This window comes from Trachurus trachurus (genome assembly GCF_905171665.1).
Source record: "Trachurus trachurus genome assembly, chromosome: 1".
In the NCBI taxonomy this organism is placed as follows: domain Eukaryota; kingdom Metazoa; phylum Chordata; class Actinopteri; order Carangiformes; family Carangidae; genus Trachurus; species Trachurus trachurus.
In genome coordinates, this window is record NC_139891.1 from 4907256 (window position 1) to 4928465 (window position 21210).

The 21210-nt window shown below is 42.4% G+C and overlaps 2 protein-coding genes across 3 annotated transcripts; both read left to right on the forward strand.

Annotated features, from left to right (window-relative positions):
• The first annotated feature begins 159 nt into the window (after positions 1-159).
• Positions 160-12288, forward strand: afmid (arylformamidase). 2 transcript variants are annotated; one of them, XM_083972306.1, is made up of 11 exons: positions 160-192; positions 3657-3747; positions 5894-5998; positions 6093-6141; positions 6229-6314; positions 6438-6510; positions 6687-6784; positions 6901-6979; positions 9471-9606; positions 11615-11719; positions 11976-12288. In XM_083972306.1, the coding sequence occupies exons 1-11, from the start codon at positions 166-168 to the stop codon at positions 12003-12005; spliced, it is 879 nt and encodes a 292-aa protein (XP_083828432.1). In that variant the 5' UTR covers positions 160-165; the 3' UTR covers positions 12006-12288. The 2 variants fall into 2 exon arrangements, with proteins under 2 accessions (XP_083828432.1, XP_083828433.1); XM_083972307.1 differs by lacking the exon at positions 160-192 and adding an exon at positions 2047-2163.
• Positions 12289-14428: 2140 nt separating this feature from the next.
• Positions 14429-20472, forward strand: cant1b (calcium activated nucleotidase 1b; the record flags this gene model as incomplete). The annotated part of the gene is made up of 5 exons (XM_083981873.1): positions 14429-14559; positions 17776-18372; positions 18466-18606; positions 19663-19866; positions 20102-20472. The coding sequence occupies exons 2-5, from the start codon at positions 17835-17837 to the stop codon at positions 20470-20472; spliced, it is 1254 nt and encodes a 417-aa protein (XP_083837999.1). The 5' UTR covers positions 14429-14559; positions 17776-17834.
• Between the last annotated feature and the right edge of the window lie 738 nt (positions 20473-21210).

Genomic DNA, 21210 nt, shown 5'->3' on the forward strand with positions numbered 1-21210 from the left:
CGGCGCTGCTGTTGACCAATCAGAGCAGAGAGTAGTGGACATGCGCGGGTGTTGGCGCGCGGTGTGATTTGAAGGAAACAGCTGTTGCCTACATCCTCGCGGCCAAATGTGTTGTTATTACGGCCTGTCGCGCGGGAATAGACGTGATTATTGCTTTCACAAACAATGCCATCAATGATTTATGAACGTGTGGTAAGTATAAAACGTTGTGGTCTATAAAAGGTCGATAATTTCACAAACTCCAAGGTATCAGGCAGGTCATTCTAAGCATGTTGGAGAAATGTACCATACAGCTGTGGATTTAGGCTCTCACAACTGTGCATGTCTTCTGGGTCTGACCACATGATGTTGTCTATGGTTGACAGCATGGTGAATGTGGAGCAACTAGATGCCTCCCCGATGGTGTGTAATTGATAAGAATCTACACAGTACTGTTTGTGTAACCTACATGAATAGGAAAAGTTTGTTTTCAAATGACTCTGTATCTGAGGAGGTCGGGAGGAGGAGTAGGCCTACAGGGGCACGATTTTGTTTCTATCCTTAATATTATTGCTAGCCTGACTTATTTTATTCTCCTGATTATCATATCTGTATTCTTTAAATCTATTCAATTGGAGCTGCTGTGACACAATCATTTCCTGCTAAGCATAAAGTACTACTCTATTCTATTTTATTCTATGCCAACTAGCCTACTTGCTGCTGCAGCTTCAATAAAGGCAATCAAAATCATGCTGCTTCTCATGCTGATACATGTCTCTCAGGTTTTCATAATGGAACAATTACTGAATGTCTCTGAATTCTGAAGATAATGATGATTGTGTCAACTCCAAACCTATTGGTATAATAAGTTAACCCATGCAATGGCCCATAGAAGAATTACAGTGTAGGCGTGTACATGGGTCTTGTCCTTGAAAGCATATTAAGATTGTTTTTTTCTTCAATCTTATGTTTTTGTTTAGTTGCAAAGCTGTAAGTAAACTCTTGTGGCCTGTCTCACCATAAACATGTTACTGTTACTGTCGATTCCTGTGTAGAGAATCCACAGCTCTCTAGTTAAGTGATTGCACTTTCTTTTAATATAAGGTGCACAGCAGCAGTACAGATAAGTGGACGCGTTTTGGCTAACAGCCGTCCTCAGCACTGATATGTAGGAGTGTCTCCATTTTAAACAGAATCAGCTGGTCCAAATCAGTCATCACGGTATAAAACACATTCATATAAATCATTCAAACAGTGATATATTTGATAATGCATCATAATAGTTTACATACACATCAGAACATAGAAGCTCTTACGCACAGTAACAAGACAATAGGCTCTAAGCTTGAATATAATAAATAGAATGCCATATATAGAAAAGGGAAAAAAGACAATTATAGCATCACATCAAATCTCAAGATATAGGCCAAACTACATCAGAGAGGTGGAACCGAAAAAAAAAAGTCCAAATATCTTAATTAGACCAAGATACAGTATTAGCAATCGCTTCACATCAAGACCAGAAGCCTCCCATCTCTATCCAACTAGAGTGCTGTTCCCACCCTCTCACTTTTCTAAAGCCATGTTGAATGTGTGCAAACAACATGTGTATTGAATGAACGTACAGTAATACAGTTAAACCCTGCACACCACCCAGCATTTAGGCTTTTTTTCTCTGCCGATATTTTGACTTGCAATTTGTAAGAAAGAAAAGTCTTTATATTTTATTCTGATTCTGTAGGCTACTGCTATTGTGATTCAAAACAAAGGACCCAGCTAGGCCTCCATTGTGCATTGTTGTTACATCACATAACAGACCCTCTGATAAATTTCCCTATACACCAATGTTATACAATTTTCGACAGTAAATGTTGTTACTCTCACTTCCTATTCAGCAGTTCTACCCTCAGCTGTCAGTTAGTCAAACACATGTCCATGTAGACAGTCACTATCTTTCTCTCTCCGACTTAACACATTGCTGTAAACACAACAGATTTTCAGCCTCCTAGGTGCTGCTTAGTTTCAAAGGTAGGGGTCATCAGTCTCTGGTCTCAAGTCCAGGTTAATCATCACCACCTCCACCACCACCGAGTCTATGTTGGTTGGACTTTTTTGTCTGAAAACGGGTCAACTTAAGCCACTTACAGTGATTAAGCCATGCATTGGACTGAAATGAACAAAGATGTAAGAGTTTGACTTTTTGTTTTCTATTGTCCTTGTTGTGTCCTGCACATGTTACGGCAGCTTCTATGTATTTTATATCTTTAACCGACCGCGTGTTAAGTTGACTCCTTCTCTAGGCTACTCGAGTTGTTCCTCATTTTGTCTAGAGAGCAGGAATTCCCAAACTGTGGTGCGCAAGCTGCTGCTAGGGGGTGCGTGACATGGAAAGGGTATAATGGTGACGCTATAGTGTTTTATTTCACTATAACTCATACATTATTTTAAAGGTACATGCAGTATACCCATTAATATTTCAGTATAGGCTACCTACTACAACAAAACTACTATGTCAGGGCCATCAAACATGCGGTGTGAAAGTTATATAGATAGACTGAAGAGGCATAATGTTGTTGAAATTGCACATGTTTTTCTCAAGAAAATTCAAGTTGTTCATCATGTTTTGTAAAAGGAGCTTATTTAATGTAAAACATCTTAACCCTCCTGTTGCCCTTCTGGGTCAAATTGACCCAGTCTGTTCCCTTCCTCCATTCTTCCTTCTTTCCTTCCTTTCTCAGTTCCTTCTTTCCACAATTCCTTTTTCCCTTAATTCCTTTTTCCCTTCCTTCTTTCCGTCCTTCCTTCCTTCCCTTCGTCCTTACTTCTTCCTTCCTCTTTTGATCCAATTGACCCTATACCTCCATCTTTCTTTCCTTCCCTTTTCCCTAGTTCCTTCTTACCTCCCTTCTTCCTTCCTTGAACAAATCTGTTCCGTCCCTCCAACTTTCTTTCCTCCCTTTTCCCTTCCCTCTTTCCACAATCCTTTTTCCCTCCCTTCCTTCCTTCCTTCCTTCCTTCCTTCCTTCCTTCCTTCGTCCTTACTTCTTCCTTCCTTTTTGACTCAGTTGACCCAATCTGTTCCCTCCCTCCTTCTATCTTTCCTTCCTTCTTTCCTCCCATCTTTCCCTTTGTCCTTCCTTCTTTCCTTCCTTCTTTCTCTTCGCCCTTCCTTCCTTCTTTCTCTTCGTCCTTCCTTCCTTCCTTTCTTCCTTCCTTCCTTCTTTCTCTTTGCCCTTCCTTCCTTCTTTCGTCCTTCCTTCCTTCTTTCTCTTCATCCTTCCTTCCTTCCTTCCTTCCTTCCTTCCTTCCATCTTTCCCTTTGTCCTTCCTTCTTTCTTTCTCTTCGTCCTTCCTTCCTTCCTTTCTTCCTTGACCCAGGAGGACAACAGGAGGGTTAATAATGTAGCCTACTACTTCGAAAGGTTTATAGTTCTCATTATTTATAGGTTATTATGCTGTTATTTTACATTTTATCCAGCCTATCAAATTCAGAGATCAAATTGCACTGTATGAACTAAAATGAGTTTGGGTTGTAAAACAGTGTCAGCCTCAGTAGGAGCAGGGAGCCGCAGACAGCGGGTGAGGGCGCTGTTGGCCGTGTTGACCGTGTTGACCGTGTCGGCTGTGCTGCTTTCATGGCCGCCCCGGCTCACAGCAGTCTTCTCTCCGTCTGACAGGAGCTCGAGAAGCAATACTCGCCCAGCCGGTGGTCGCACAGGATGTCGGCGGACGACGTGATCAAGGCTCATGTGAAGGCTTTGAAGGAAGGTCAGTGCGTTTTGAAGTGAAAAAACCTTAATTCGCAACAATACACAGAAATCCGGTCTGTGCTGTATGAGCACTGGTGGCGTGGTAAATGTTGGATCCCTGTGTAAATGTGTTTCCCCGGCCGGCGAAGATTTGTTGCGTATATTTGACTTACAAAAAAGCTTTGAAGCGTGCTCTCTATTTTACAACCAAATGGTGTTTCTGAGACGTTGGCCGATACAAATTTCCTTCTGACTTTGTAAATAGGCTATTTCCAACAGGAGGGTGTGAACATTACTTCGTGTAAACAAAACACACAGGCTGCCAGATACTGTACACCTGTACTGAAAGCTATATTTGTTAATGTTAAAATTTGGTGAACACACTGTGCCAGGTTTTACATCCAGAACTACAAACCCCAAATATGCTGCTTCTTCCTGCTCCATGGTGAGATAGTGAGATAATATCCCATGCACCTGTTACTATTGCACTGTTTGGTTTTGTGGAGACTTTGAATGAGCAATATGGATAAAAATCCCATATCATGGTACAAGTCTTTAAATATTGATTTGTTTAAGTATTTATGAGGGTGTGTTTGATGCCTTAATTGGAGAGCTGACAGCAGCTGTCAGAGGGAGGGGAGGGGGTGACAGGCAACAAAGGTCCTCAGCAGGATTCCAGTTGGAGCTGTTGCAGTTCGTCATGAGAAACCCTGCACTACCACATTTCCCTGGGAGAGAGTGTCAATGGACAATACAATGGCATGTAAATACCTACTTTTACATGCAGTGCAGTGGTGTTTAAACTTTAAAGGGATAGTTCAAAATCTTTTGCAAATTGGCCCGCCATGATCTTGGTCTAGGAGTAGGTTGTTTACCTTTAAAGCAGAAGTAAGCAATATATTTGTGGTAATATAAGTCTTAAATAGTTATATCTTCCGACAGCAATCACTTACATAGAGTGTTTGGACCGAAACACGGGTCTCTCAGTCACTCTGCTCTGCTCTGAGCCGAGGAGAAAACTTTTCTCGTATCCTACAGTTTTTATCCAATGAGGAGAGAGAACGGCATGAAGGGCTGTGTGTGCAGCCAAGGGATGCGTGTGAATGTGGTGACGTAGGGACGAGGACTGTTATGGTGCGTTCAAGGCAACTCGTAACCGTGTTTTTCCGACCTGTGAAGTCATACCAGTTCGATCTGGTACGAGTTCACGGGTCGGAAGTTACAAGTGGCCGTTATAGTGACTTTCACAGGTAAAACAGGTCGGAAAAACATGAGTGGGTTGCCTGGAACGATACAAAGTCGTAAGTTGTGACTTGAAGCTGTAATTTACGGTTTCAAAAGCCTGCCTGGAACGCAGCATTAGCCAAAACGACCGGATCGCTTACTTCTGCTTTAATTGTCAGTGCAAGCTATTTTCAGAACGTCGGAGCAGAGCCGACGCTCAGAGCTACGCTACGGAGGCTAATGGGATTTCTCGGGTTCCCTCATCAAACTCATCAAATACACAATCCAACAACTCCAAAACGCTCTGGTGGACAAGTTGTGACCTGCACATTCACCACGCTATGAGATAATAACAGAACGTTACCAGACAGAGTTGTTTTCTAGGTAAATTCTTGCGAATTCTTCCGCTGATGTGCGTTCTCGTCGGGGGGGCAGTTTTTCAGCAAGCAGTCTCTGCATTTGCCTCGAAAACAACTCGGCCTTGTAACGCTCTGTTATTATCTCATAGCGTGGTGAATGTGCAGGTCACAACTTGTCCACCAGAGCGTTTTGGAGTTGTTGGATTGTGTATTTGATGAGTTTGATGAGGGAAACCAAGAAATCCCATTAGCCTCTGTAGCGTAGCTCTGAGCAGCTCGCGGCTCTGCTCCGCCGTTCAAAAGATATCTTGCACCGACAATTAAAGGTAACAAACCTACTGCTAAAACTATAGGGATTATGGCGATGGGCCAAATTGCCAAAAAATGTTGGACTATCCCTTTAACACATTGATGCAAAAATAACTCTAAAATCCATTAGCATATCTTGGAAGACTTTAAAGGCACCCACGCTACCAGCATATAGCCTAAATGGTATGGAAAAAAAACCTTGACAGCAGCTATATGTAATTGCCTAACAGCTTGTATCTCCATAATAATATGCTTTGACACTGTGTTGTTCAGGTACAGAGAAGGCCCGTGGTCTGGCCCAGACTCTACTCAATGTGCCATATGGACAAGGAGATGGAGAGAAACTGGATGTGTACATACCCAGCACCAACTCTTTGGGTAAGGATGCAAACTCCACCCCAATATCACGCCTTGTGTACGCAGATACTTTTGTTATGACAGCTACAAGGTCTCATCATTCCCTCTGTTTCAGATGTCCCTCTTGTCATCTACCTACATGGCGGCTACTGGCAGTTTCTCAGGTACAGTTTCCTGCTCTCTCTCTCTGAATTGTAACGTAGATGCACAGTCACAGAGCTTTTTCATGCTGATGCTTTGTGCACACACAGTAAGGAGGAGTCGGGATTCATGGCCGTTCCACTCGTCGACAAAGGTGTAGTGGTGGTTGCCGTGGGCTACGACATCGCCCCCAAAGGTGAGAGTCTTTCCAATTTCTGACGAACTTATTTCTGTCCCCCGGGGGCGAAAGCGTGGGTCATTTAAGGAGATGAACTGGTAATGTGAACCCTCTGCATGTGGCCTTACGTGTCCTTTTCAGGCAACATGGACCTGATGGTGTCTCAAGTACGCAGGAGTGTGGTGTCTGTCATCCAGCAGTATTCTCACATCAGGTACCCTTGCTTGTTTTTTTTCTCCCAGTCTATCTTTAGTGTAATTCAATTTTTCATATGCGTCTTAGTTCTTTTCCTCCTTCACAGTCACAGAGAGCTAAAATGTCACCATCGCCATCATAAATCCACTGTGCTTCTGTTAGTGTTTTATGAAATCTCCCTGATCTCTCCGTCAGTGGACTGTACCTGTGCGGTCACTCTGCTGGGGCTCATTTGGCTGCAATGGTCCTCTCAACTGACTGGTCGCAGTATGGCATCACTCCTCAGATCAAAGGTCAGAGGTGGAAGGGGAAGATGTAAAAAAAAACAAAAAAAAAACAAGATTGAGACATAATGCTGCACAGCTCATGTCTTATTTCTTTTGTATTTTAACGGTTTTCACACTTCTAGGGGCTTTCTTGGTCAGCGGCATATACGACCTCCTGCCCATCCTGTCCACCTACGTCAATGAGCCTTTGAAGATGACTGAGTATGTAACTGGCAACCTTTACTGTAGTTCTATGTGTTGAATTGATTGATAGACACATTTCACATGAGTAGACAGAGTGATTCCTTTATAGCATGGGTAAGACTTAATTCTGCTCGATCAGTACTGTAATGTTGATGAGCACATAAGCTCTGCAGCTTCTTATTAAAAACAACCAGTAAATTGGGGGTGTCGTTTAGCTCAGTTGGTAGATCAGGAGCCCCATATGCAGAGGCTATAGACCCTGTATTTCATCCCCCCTCTCTGCCTCCCATTTCCTGACTCTCTCTCAACTCCTACTATCAATTAATGGCGAAAAAAAGCCCCTAAAAATATACTTTAAAAAAACAACAACCAGTAAATTACAATTGCAAGTGAAGTATTACATAGTCCATTTTTATTAGCAATAGCACATAAATGGTTGGTAATGATGTTGAATGATTTCCTTCCCTTAAAGGGATAGTTCAGCATTTTTGGCAAATTGGCCCATTGCCATAATCCCTATAGTCATAGCAGTAGGTTTGTTACCTTTAATTGTCGGTGCAAGCTATTTGTAGAACGGCGGAGCAGAGCCGTGAGCTGCTCAGAGCTACGCTACGGAGGCTCATGGGATTTCTTGGTTTCCCTCATCAAACTCATCAAATACACAATCCAACAACTCCAAAAAGCTTTGGTGGACAAGTTGTGACCTGCACATTCACCACGCTGTGAGATAATAACGGAACGTTACCAGACAGAGTTGTTTTCGAGGCAAATGCAGAGACTACTTGCCGAAAAACTGCCCCCAACGGGAATGTGCGTCTGCAGTTTTGCATGAATTTACCTCTAAAACACCTCTGTCTGGTAACATTCTGTTATTATCTCATAGCGTGGTGAATGTGCAGGTCACAACTTGTCCACCAGAGCGTTTTGGAGTTGTTAGATTGTGTATTTGATGAGTTTGATGAGGGAAACCAAGATCCTGCCAAAATGTTCCCTTCAAAGGGGAACCTCGCCTATATTACACATAAGTCTGTTCACAGGGCTGCTGTATATGTGAAGTAGAGCAGTACGAAGCCCTCTGTGGCTCCATGAGGAGATGTGTCTAACAAACTAGTGATGATTGGCTGCTACCAGAATAATACTCTGGAATCTCTGATTGGCCTGCCTGCTGTCAAGTTGCACTGTGGGTAATGTAGGCACTAGGTTTTGACAAGGAGGAATGTGTGGAATGTCATCTACAGTTCGGCTGCATCAGCTTTGACATGTGGTACTTGTCTCAAACTGTCTAGTGTGAGTCTAATGTTGTGATAGGAGCTGCGTTGGTGAAGCGCTCTTGAAAGAAAGTAATCTGATTACTGACCAGATAAACAGAGGCTTTACAGTAATCAGACTTGAACAACATGTAAACGCATTATACAGTTCATGCCCCTAACCTGATTACTCTTGGTAATCCAGATTTGTCAACCTCGGTGGGTGGAAACCAGTTAGCCTACTTGATGTACACATTTATTTCTTAGAAAATGTCAGTCTTTGTGTGTGAATATTTTTCTCATGGTGTATTTCTTATATAAAAAAAGCTATCACACATACAATCTTTACAGGAAATTACATTGTGAGCTCCTTTCCTTCACACCTCAAGAAGTGGAATGGGCTTCTTAAAATCTTGGTAGAAATCCAGATAAGATTGAGAAACACTTTGTCTGCACCCAAACTGTTAGTGATTGTGATGTAGGAAGCCCTGTGTGTGTAAGACTGTTGTAATTGTTAAAGGGATAGTTCAACATTTTGGCAAATTGGCCCATTGCCATAATCCCTATAGTTTTAGCAGTAGGTTTGTTACCTTTATTTGTCAGTACAAGCTATTTTTAGAACGGCGGAGCAGAGCCGCGAGCTGCTCAGAGCTACGCTACGGAGGCTTATGGGATTTCTTGGTTTCCCTCATCAAACTCATCAAAAACACAATCCAAAAACTCCAAAACGCTGTCGTGGACAAGTTGTGACCTGCACATTCACCACGCTATGAGATAATAACGGAATGTTACGAGATGGAGTTGTTTTAGAGGTAAATTCATGCAAAACCGCTGATGCGCGTTGCGTTCAGGGACAGTTTTTCAGCAAGCAGACTCTGCATTTACCTCGAAAACGGCTCTCTTTCGTAACGTTCTGTTATTATCTCATAGCGTGGTGAATGTGCAGGTCACAACTTGTCCACGGAAGCGTTTTGGAGTTGTTGGATTTTGTATTTGATGAGTTTGATGAGCGTAGCTCTGAGCAGCTCGCCGCTCCGCTCCGCCGTTCTAAAAATAGCTTGCACCGACAATTAAAGGTAACGAACCTACTGCTATGACTATAGCGATTATGACAATGGGCCAATTTGCCAAAATGTTGAACTATCCCTTTAATGTGAAGGAGAAATTGTGCTTGTGTGTGTGTCTTTATAAGTGTCCTCTGCTGGTCTGCTGTGCCAGTCAGTGTCTGACTCCTCTGTCTCCCGGGTGTCTCCTGTTTGCAGGGAGGTGGCGGTCAGGAACAGCCCCAGCAAGCTGGTCCCTCAGCTCAAAGTCTCCTCCTCCAGCTGCCACATCGTTGTGGCTGTCGCTCACAATGACTCGCCAGAGTTTCGCAAGCAGTCGGAGGACTACCACAAAGTCAGTGCTGCTCGTGGAGAGCAAATGCTATTTTGGTCAGAGTAACAAGTGCAATATTAATGGACCGCAGGGACCGCAGTTAATATTTTCATCTCATTAACTGTTTGAGATTGTAGAGCCCACATTACCCACATTACCCACATTAGAAGATGTCACATTTCTAAATGCTATGTAGACATTTTGTCATCACAATTAGGGATGTCACAATTACTTGTTTTCACAATTAATCGCGGTATTAAATGCCACAATTATTTAAAGGGATAGTAGCATTTTTTTAAAAGTGGGGTTGTATGATCTACAAATAGCCCCTAAGTACTTTAATTGCAGTAGAAGACTCTCTGCACTCCTCCCGTTAGCAACGCCAGCCCATAGCCCTGCCCAGAGATTTACAATATACAGTGTTGTGAACAGACCCAAAGAAACGGCCTATTTTCGTGGCCTAAAATAGGTTTTACCTAAAAAAAAAAACCACACAGTTCCATTATTCGCTATAATATAATGTATTCCAGCCCCTCAAAGTGCAGGAAAAACACAGTTTTTATTTGGACCTAACCAACTGCTGATCAGCGGGCGCTAACCCTGAGCGGAAGGGTATTACCCCTTTCCCACTGGCCAAAAAACCCGTTTAAACCCGCTAACAATCGGCTTTTGGTGGCAGTGGGAAAGGCGCACCGAGCCGCGTCGACGCGGGTCAAACGACTCGGCAAGCGACGCGGGTTAAAATCGCCTTTAATCGGCTCGGCTCCAAACGGCTTGCAGTGGGAACGCCAGACCCGCGTCAACCCGCTAATTTACCTGATGACACTGAACGTTACGTGATGCCACGTCATCGCGCCTCATGTCACGTACCAAAACAAAGCTCTGCTCCGCTCTGCTCTCATCCGAGACTGGATCAAAAGATCAAAGAACACTGACCAAAAACGATAAACGTGTCGTGTTTCCTGCACTTTGAAGGGCTGGAAAAAATTATATTATAGCGAACAATGGAACTGTGTATTTTTTTTTCAGGTAAAACCTCTTTTAGGCCACGAAAATAGGCCGTTTCTTTGGGTCTGTTCACAACACTGTATGTTGTAAATCTCTGGGCAGGGCTATGGGCTGGCGTTGCTAACGGGAGGAGTGCAGAGAGTCTTCTACTGCAATTAAAGTACTTATATTAGGGGCTATTTGTAGATCATACAACCCCACTTTAAAAAAATGCTACTATCCCTTTAATCGTAAAGGTTCCTAAATACCGTCACTTTCCAAAAAAGATTATGTGGGAACCATGTGGGCAGATCAGCGCAACTCGCACGGAATGTAAACAAAGTTACGCAACATTATGAACAATATGAATCATCACCTGCGGGATAACCACCTTGCTTTGTACCCCAGAGTAAAGGTAAATACACAGTAATGGGTTAAATTATGTTCATGTCAATTTACCTAACGTAACATTAAACTGATAGCAGTTTAAATGTAAAATTTAAAAGTGCCTCATTTGTAGTAAAAAAAAAAAAAAAAGGATTAAAAAAAATTCAAACATTTGAATACTTCAAACATTTCCTCTGAAGGATTAATAACTGGTCCTATATTAATAGATACTTTAAATAATTTGTTTATATAATTGGTAATGCAATTATATTTTGACTATATTTGATTTTACACATATTCATAGTGTTGTAAAATGATTGAATATAATAATAATCATACTAATAGTGATAATCATGATTATTTCTCTGACAATAATCGTACCAAGAAAATCTATAATCGTGACATCTCTAGTCACAATACAGTACGCATGTAGCCTTACTGTAGTTCTCAGATCCTAAATCCTTTTTGGTGACAAAGGTAACACTGAAAATGATCTTATGCCATTCACTGATAAAACCAAAGAAATTCAGATTATTTAAGATGATGATTGCTTTGATGAAGAGTCGGCATATTTTAAAATGTTATGTGTATGTGTGTTGTTTCCTTACATCTTTGTCCTCTCCCTCATCCTCTCTGTCTTGCTGCCTTTTTTTAGACTTTGGAGGAATCAGGTCTGAACGTGACCATGGAGGATGTGCCAAACACAGACCACTTCAGTATCATTGAACAACTGGTGGATGGGGAGTATCACCTAACAAAGGTACCGTACACTTAAAACACAAAACCACTGAAAGTGTAAGTCACTATGAATGTTGGGGTTATTTTCCAGAATGTCTTCCTTTCTCTCTGACTGGTAGTTTTGCAATATTAATGTGGAGTATTAATATGCAACCTGGTGCCATTAGAAATGTGCAGCTCATTTCACATTATCCAGGGAGCGTCTTTTTATGTCTTTTCTTTATTCTGAAAAAAAAACCATACTCACTTGTGCTGTTTTATTTCTTTATTCTTCGTAGCTTCTCTTGAAGATGATGGGGAAGAGCTGAGGTGTCTCCAATCTGTCATGTAATCTCAACATACCTCAGTATCAACATACACCTCTTAACAGTCATCATGCACCGATACTGATCAAATATGCATTATTTCAGGTTTGTAGGCTACTGTGGTAAATGTATAACTTCTGTCTGTTTCCATTGATCAAAAAAGAAAGGCATGGGTTGTTTTGAGAGTCTAGTTTACTGTTTCATTGTTTATAATGAACATTATTCACTGTAGTTACTGATGACAGAAAATGTCCTAAATAAGTTTAATTTGTTCCCATCACATTAACATGTTATAAAAACGTTGTGTGCCTAAAGCTAAACCACTTCAAGAATGGTGATTGTAGCAAATTAACCTACTCATCTTTTTGTTTTTCTCTCATTGTGACAATCTGCACCTCAACTTTAAATCCTTAGGAAAAACAATAACAGGAGCTCGTGTCAAGAATACTGACATATCATACAAGGTGAATGTAGCTTTTTATTGTAACCTTCACAATGCTGATATCTCACGCAGGGAATTGTAGTGTTATCTACACTTGGTAAATGTTGATAATGAAGAATATATATTTGCACTTTTTATTTTACCCTAATACAGTAAAGGAATATTAAGATTGAAAATAGACATATTTTTAAAGAAAACTCGATGACTCGATTGTTTTCTGACGCACATTGTTACTGAGTGCTCTCGTCTGTAATAACTGTTTGTTATTGTTTGCACAATGCTCTGTCAATCATTACAGTAGGTTATATGAAAATCATCACAATAAATGTTTACATTTGTGAATGGATGTGTTGACAGTTGTTGTATGTACATGTGTTGTGAAGGAAATTTGATGCACAGTACTTTAATTTTGTGTAGAAACTAGTTACATTTGGGGATTCAGAACAGGTTTTGGGTTTTTATTTTGGTTGGATTTGCTTTCTTTATAAAAGTGTATATTTAACACAAACAAGGGCCTGCCTAACTATTCAAATCAGACAGCAGACTGGAGTCTTAAAGAGCAGTAATAGACCAAATCAAGTCCTTGTTGCCTCATTTTCTTCTCTCAAAGTAACACTACCAGTCACAAGTTTGGACACACCTTCTCATTCAATGGTTTTTATTTGATATTTTCTACATACACGGTTGTAGGATACAAGGAAAGTTTTCTCCTCAGCTTACAGCAGAGCAGAGTGACTGACAGACCTGTGTTTCGGACCAAACACTCTATATATGTGATTGCTGTCTGAAGATATAACTATTATATTATTATATTAACACAAACATTCCGCTTACTTCTGCTCACAGAGCTGACACGCTTCTCTTTTAAGGAAATTCTTGAAAAACCCAAAAGGCTGTTTAACACTTGCTTCTTTTTTTTTTTTTTTAATAAAAGTGGAAGAAATAATAAAAGCTGCAATAATGAGCAGGCATTTACGCTCCCATGCCCCACAGGAGGGGGCTCACAGCACAGTCCACTCAGCTACCAAACTCACTCGCTCAGATGTTGGCCTGAGAATATTCAGTCTGACTCAGAAAACAGGCGTGCGTGACCTGTAACATTGTCAAAGGGCTAAAAAAAAACAAAATCACAGCAGCAGAAACTCCATCTAGATCTTTTTTTTTTTGACAAAGATGATAAAAAATGATCAAAAGCTTGAGAATGGTTTCAATGGACTTGTGGTGAGTTTGGTGGCCAGAAATGACAAGAAAAATATCACTCATTTTGTGAACATGGGGAAATAAAACAGCTAAAATGCTTTTCATTATGTTGTATGATGCAAAAAGTGAGGGAAGACAAATGTAATTTTCAGCTATCATCTTTGTTTAAAATTGTCTTGGGAAATCTTTAAAAATCATTTGAAATTCTGTGATTTCCAAGTTGTCCATGCTAACCTAAAGTAAAAGTCTTATCATGCAACAGGTGGAAACATTTTTTTTTTATCTAGGTCATTGGAAAAATTTAGGGGAAAAATTGTGTTACCTGTTAAATTATCTTTTTAGGTTTAGAAGATCACCAGTTTATTATTCAGAAACACATGGTTCTTACAATGTAATAGCACAAACTGGGACTATAGGCACAAACACTGCATGAACTCTCCATTTCTAAATCAAACTACTGTATGTTTAACCTAACACGTCACCAAACCCTCACAGGCAGGTTCCCAGAGTGTCATGCACATTTCAATGCAATAAAAAAAAAATCACAACTACCATTCAATGGAATCAGCAGTAAATTTACATATTGCCCCGTCATCTGATGTCAGATCAAACTCAACCCGACTGAATGAACACAGCTGGATCTGTGATGCAAATAACGAGGTCACCGCTCCTGTCCAAACTTTTGACTGGTACCTTGTTGTATTGAGACATTTCTCCCAGTCTGCGGCTCCTAGTCAGCACAGAGAGTGCTTTGCCGTCAGTGGTCCCGTCTCTGTCGGACAGTGTGAGCTCCACTGGATGAGCTGGATCAGAGTTTCCAGGCGGGAGGAGCTAAGGACCGAGCGGCTGCCAACACGGACCAAACTGCACAGTAGCCATGTTGGACCGAGCGGACAGGAGGACCCCCTGCACCAGGTGAGCACTGAGGCTTAAGCTTAGACAGTGACCACTGACTAAAGTGAATTCAGTCCACCCCTCGAAGACCACAGACCGAGGCTGGGGGCAGCACCGACGTTAGCCCGGGCCGAGGCTGATGCTAGCAGCTCCAGGAGGAGCTAGCTGCGGTTAGCCACATAGCCTACATTTTTAAATGGACCCGGTGTTTTTAGTTGTTGTGTAAACACATGCTTGGCTGACAGCTCACTTATCCACACCCTCTTGGGTAGTACATTGTGTAGCTTTCGTGTAGTGTCACAGTTTTGAAGCTTAACGTCGTGTCTGTTGTCCGCCGGGTAAAGTTTACCGTACTCGTGCCGCCGGGGCTCGTGGGGCTCGAGCCTCCTCTGCCTTCGTGGACAAGAGGGTGCACGAGCTGAAATGACTTAACAACCCGGGGGGAGATGTTACTTTGGGCAGCCGTACCCCTGTAACACACTGACCGGGGACAAGGAGCTCGGCTTGTTTTGTTAGTTTAGTGAACTCACAGTTGAGTCCAAGACAAATGTGTCGTTATTAGTCAACCCTGAGGTTAGTGATTATTACTCAACTACCTGTTAGCCTGCTGCTGCCTATGTGGAGCACTAACAGTGGGGCTCTGCTAATGGTCGAGACTGAATGTCAGATTAAACAGCAGAACACACAAACATTAATCTAATGTACCCACAGATGTAATTAAATCCACCCAAACACAGTGTTTAGTCCTGATAGAAAATGCAATAATACTGGTTCTCAATCTTGTCCAAGCTTCAGTGCTTCATTCATCAGCTGACATGGCTTCACTCTTTATTCTTAATTCATCCACCTCACATTTTAAAGTCAGACACAGGTTTGATTCCATAATTGACACAACGTAGTAACTGCATTTGTCTTGGACCTCTGTTTCTTGGGAGAGTTGGCAGAAACTTGATATAGTCAGTGTAACGGAGAGAAAAGGAGGAGACTTGGTGAGATAGAGATCAGTTGTTCATGTGGGACACAGAGGGCTGGAGGGACGTGGAGTTTATTATGGGATATGCGTGCAATGGAGAACAGCATGATGGTCTCGGCACATTCAGGGGAGACGAGACGGAGGAATGGTGAATAATTGAATTCTTCATACAGTATACAGAAGGCTGTGTCGGTGGGAAACATGGGCCATGCATACAGTAGGCTACAGTGGTGACAGAGGGGGCATTATTTGTCAGCCAAGAGCTTGTCGGTTTGATGTGTCTGCGCGTGTACTACACTTGTTGCTGAGAAGACAATTGGAGGAAAAAAAGTAATGGTTACTATATGATGTAAAGTCTTGTGGTCTACTTTAGTAATACCCAAATGGCTCGGGGGAAATATTCCTATTAAGTAGCCTAATTTGTGTCTACATCCATATTTTAGGAGATTTTTTCTTTTCTTCCAGTTTTAGCTGCTATTGCTCTGTCACAGACTTTTTGTTGAGGTTGTGGGGATGTTTGTTTTGCATTGCCCACCAAGATTAACTTGCCTATTAATGTGTAATTAATTGCATTAGTTTGAAACTGTATTTGCGTTCCTTGTTTTTTCATGCAACATCGTGCTTCAATAATGTTTTAATCTCAGTGATCGTTTGTAATGACTGGGGAAGTCGTTTTGTTTTTCAGGAAATTGCTTTCTAAAGCAGGAGTAAACATACGCCCGCTGTGCTGCATGTTGGTTTTTGTTTTTCAACTATTAACATGAAGTCACGGGGCATTATGTGATTTGATAAAGTTAATATGACTACCGTAAAGTGATTTAAACAGGAAGCCACTGTATAATGTGGCTCAGTATATAGATAAATAGGCTGAATGAACTCAACGTGTGCCAGCGCTACAATGCACCTACCAGACCAGTTGGTTGCCCTTGACAGCAGAGAGGTCGAGGGTCACCTGCACGTTTATGTTCTCTTAAAACAAAAACGCCTCTCGTATTTCAACGGGCAGGGCGTCTTTTGGTGCGTCATGTCAGCCCTCTTACCTGAACCTAAAACAGATTAAGTTTGTAACTCATGTGAAAGTAGACAAAGCAGACAGTGACTCATTAACACCGACGATATGTGGAACCCAGGGGAAAAACTCACCAAAGTTCACGTTTTTGTCACATTTTCTGCATAATTTTAGATGTGAATGTTTCACTTTTTCTGGATTTCAGGCTTAAGTCATATGAGTCATTCATTACTTTTATTCACTTTGTGCACAATCAACAGAAGACAAGTGCTGCCAAACTGATACTACTCCAACAGCATCAGCATTATATAGGACAAGACGACACGTGCATCAGGCAGATTTTGAATTTCAAAACAGCGTGTTTCGTGTTTTAATTGCTGACAGTGCACGTGTCACTTTAACCAGTGAGCTCAGTGTGTTTCACTGCGTCCTCAAAAGAACATGGTTTCCCTCAGGGCGTTCTTTAACACCTGGATCCTGACACATCACAGCACATGATCGGAGCAGTTGGTAGGTGCCGGTGGCAGCGTAAACAATAGTTCCACTCAGCAAGGTTAATGCTTTCTGTCATAAACAGGGATACGTTATTATGATGTGACTGGAGGTGGTCTGAGATGGCAGGTAGTTCACTGCTGCCATCAGATACTTTTGGGGGGAAACCCTGGATTTTACTGTTCAAGTGAAAATGTGAGTATCACCAAACCTGTAGAAAAAAACATCTTTGGGGCTAAGAAGGAAAAAAATAGCATTAACTTCAGAATTATGTTAATTAAAAGATTTATTACAGTTATTTATTGCAGTTACATAATTATTATAATTCTGTCATGGGGAAGTATGACATGCCACCTACCTACTCAGTATGCAGTTAGCGGTTTGGCTCGAGCCAAACAACAAAGCTCTGTTGAAAACGCAGAACAATGGAGACAAGAGCCCATTGTCCCAACATGCCCCCCTCCTTCTCTGTGTTCATTCTTTCATCTTCTCCATCCATTGTTTTCTATTCAAACTCTATATCCCTATTTGTAACCACTTCAACATCAATTTCTACATGCATAGTTATACAGCAGCCAGCGATAGCGATGTCAGCTCAAAACAACATAAAACATGAACCAGACAACTTGATATGCTGTTTAAATAGTACACACAAAGTCCGATGAATATTATGGAAATGAATAAACTTGCATTGTTATGTGCCTGATACCACATCCTTGTGCTTTTCTTCTGATCTGCTTCTCCCTGGTTTACTCTGTCCCAGGCCATGATAGTCAACACCCCCAGTCCACGCCTGACGCTGAGAATGAAGACAATACTTCCATGACCTCCTTTGTTGTTGCCCTCCGAGGCCTCCCCTTGGCCTTGGCATCCATGACACAAGCGGCCACCTCAGACTCGCGCTTTCACCCAAGATGGCGGGCGATCACTGTGGCGACCCTGCTGGCTTTGGTGCTCATATTCTATCTGCACCAGACAGTGGGCAACAGAGACACTCCCACCAGGGGCTACTACCGCAACAGGGCTCACAGCCTGCAAGTGTACGGCGAGGGTGGAGATGACATCTTCAGAGACGCTCACAGACAAACGGCAGGAGGCCTCGCCCGCCGCCACAAAAGGGAAAAACCGTACAATGACACGTACCCGTTGAGTCCGCCGGAGAAGACCAAACACGGCATCCGCTACCGCATCGGAGTGATCGCAGACCTGGACACGGCGTCGCGTAGCACGAAGGATCAGACGTGGTTCAGCTACATGAAAAGAGGTCATCTGACTGTTTCAGAGAGCGCTGACAGACTGCAGGTGGAGTGGGATCCTGAGGTCGTCACCGTGGAGAGTCATCTGGCCGAGAAGGGACGAGGTATGACTAGAAGAAGAACAAACTACTGATGTGTGTTTGTGTTCAAATCAGAAAGTTGGGTTACCTGATTTAAACTTTTTACTCACGCTGCAGGTATGGAGCTGTCGGAGCTGGTGGTGTTCAACGGGCACCTGTACAGTGTGGATGACCGTACAGGTGTGGTGTACAGGATTGAGGGCAACCAGGCTGTGCCCTGGGTTATATTACCCGACGGCGATGGCTCAGTCTCCAAAGGTCAGTTTCCAGTAGATGACACCCAGTCCCAAACTGACTTGGGTATGGGCTCTATGCACAGCTCCACTACTTCCTGAACTTAAAGCTGCTCCTTTGTTTCCTGTCTTACATTATTGGACAAGCTGATTAATCCAGGTGTGTCTGACCATTGTGACTACTCAGACACACCTGGATTAATCAGTTTGTCCAATAATGTAAGACAGGAAACAAAGGAGCAGCATTAAGTTCAGGAAGTAGTGGAGCTGTGCCATAATGTTACATTTTTTGTTTTTATCATAATTTCCTTTGGAGCAAAACTCCGGTTTTCACTGTAAAAAGCACACAATTATGGGGCGCCATTTAGCTCAGTGGGTAGTTGGTGGAGCAGGCGCCCCATGTGCAAAGGCTACAGTCCTCTCTGCAGCCAGCCCCGCTTTAAATCCTGCATCTTTGCTGTGTGTCATTCCCCCTCTCTCTCAACTACCGTGTCAATTAAAGAGGAACTATGCAGAATTGTTTAGCTTATCCATGCTACATTTTTACATCAATTAAACAGCATTGGAGTTATTGTGATGGTTTAATAAATGACTTGTAACTTGTTACAAGGGAGAATGGAGGCTCTCTGCCTTCCACGTAGAGTCTCTTGGCTTTAAAACAACTTTGCAAGATCATTGCCGCCGCCCCGGTGTCCCAGCTCTCGTTTCTGCTCACAACAACACAAACGCGCCCCGTAAACCGCAATTTCTTGTTTATGACAGGTAAGACTATACAAACATACACGTTGTAACATCATATATGATATATAACATTATGTACGCTCTAATGATTGATTTCTTGCTGGTGTCGTTGAAAACAAATGCACATTGGCCAGGAGGAGCGTTAGCAAGACAGCGGAAAAGTGACCAGACTTGCATAGTTCCCTTTTAAAAGGCAAAAAGCCCCAAAATATACTTAAAAAAAAAACACGCACACAACTTTGAATCTGCCCCAGATGAATGAATGAATGCATCACCTGTGTGGCTCTGTAGCCTGAGGACGATCACTGAGATTCTCACATATCTGTGCTTGTTGGTGCAGGGTTCAAGGCAGAGTGGCTGGCAGTGAAAGATGAACACCTGTATGTTGGTGGCCTGGGGAAGGAGTGGACCACGACCTCTGGGGAAGTCGTCAACAACAACCCAGAGTGGGTTAAAGTAGTTGGCTACCATGGCGACGTGGAGCATGAGAATTGGGTGCCACACTACCATGCCCTGCGGAGTTCCGCAGGGATCCAACCACCAGGTACTGACACACTGTTTTACTTTCCAGTGTCTGAATTGATATCACAGCTCATTACTGACATCAAGGATTGTAGCTTTCATTTAAAATAGTGTTACGGTTGTACTAACTGTAAAATGCTTTTATTTCGGTCTAGTTTCTGGAAGATCATGTTGTATGGGCTTTGAAAAGTGGGAATTACATTGATGATTGGTGCACAGTCTGCTCTGCTTCATGTTGTTACCTCTCCCCTCCACAGGCTACCTTATCCACGAGTCAGCGGCTTGGAGTGACCTTCTCCAGCGGTGGTTCTTCCTCCCTCGCCGGGCCAGCCACGAGCACTACGAAGAGACTGCAGACGAGCGACGCGCCACCAACCTCCTCCTGTCCTGCTCCGCGGACTTCAGCCACATGACCGTGCGGCACGTCGGACCGCTCAACCCCACCCACGGCTTCTCCTCCTTTAAATTTGTTCCTGACACAGACGATCAGATTATTCTGGCCCTAAAATCGGAGGAGGACGCAGGCAGGATCGCCACTTACATCATTGCATTTACACTTGACGGTCGGGTGCTGATGCCCGAGACAAAGATCGGGGATGTGAAGTATGAAGGGCTGGAGTTTATTTAAAAAAAATAAGAGGGTTGATGATGCACATGTTCCAGAGAAGAGTAGAAAATGAACTGTTTTATGCAACGCTGTTGTTTAAAGTCTTAGGTTTTACATTCCCCTCTATATTCTACTGTGCAATAATACAGTACGGCACAATTATATATTTCATAATTATATTATAATATTATAAATTATATATTTCAAAATCTTCTCTTTGGAGGCACAAGAGAAGGTAAACAGACAGGATAAAGCCTCATGACCAGGGAAGGACAATTGAGTGTCAGCATCTGAGGAAGTGTGTGTAACTGATGCAGCCAAGTGGTGACAGGCAACAAATCAGTCACACACACACACAAGTCATCCACCTCCAAATACGATTTTTTAAAAATGTTTTAAAGCCTTAACTACCTTATATCAGTGCTGATAGAGCAACGTTGTCTCAACCTTGAGTTAAACATCCTGGTTTGATTGGACACTACTGATATCTCAGAGGGGTCTGGGTAAAATGGTTTGTTTAGTCAGTAGCTGTCAGTCTGTCGGACACTAGGTTGATGTGGACCTGTTCTCCTGCAGCCAAACTCTGCTGGTCAGACACACGGGGGAACCAGGTGAAACAGCAAAGCATATTTAAAAAAAAAAAGAATATCCTTAAAAGACTTGAAATATTGAGCGTTCTCAATGTTTTTGTGTTTTATTTTACCTGTTCAGACACACTGAGTTTCTTTTATTAAATTTATATGATTGATAAATGGATCT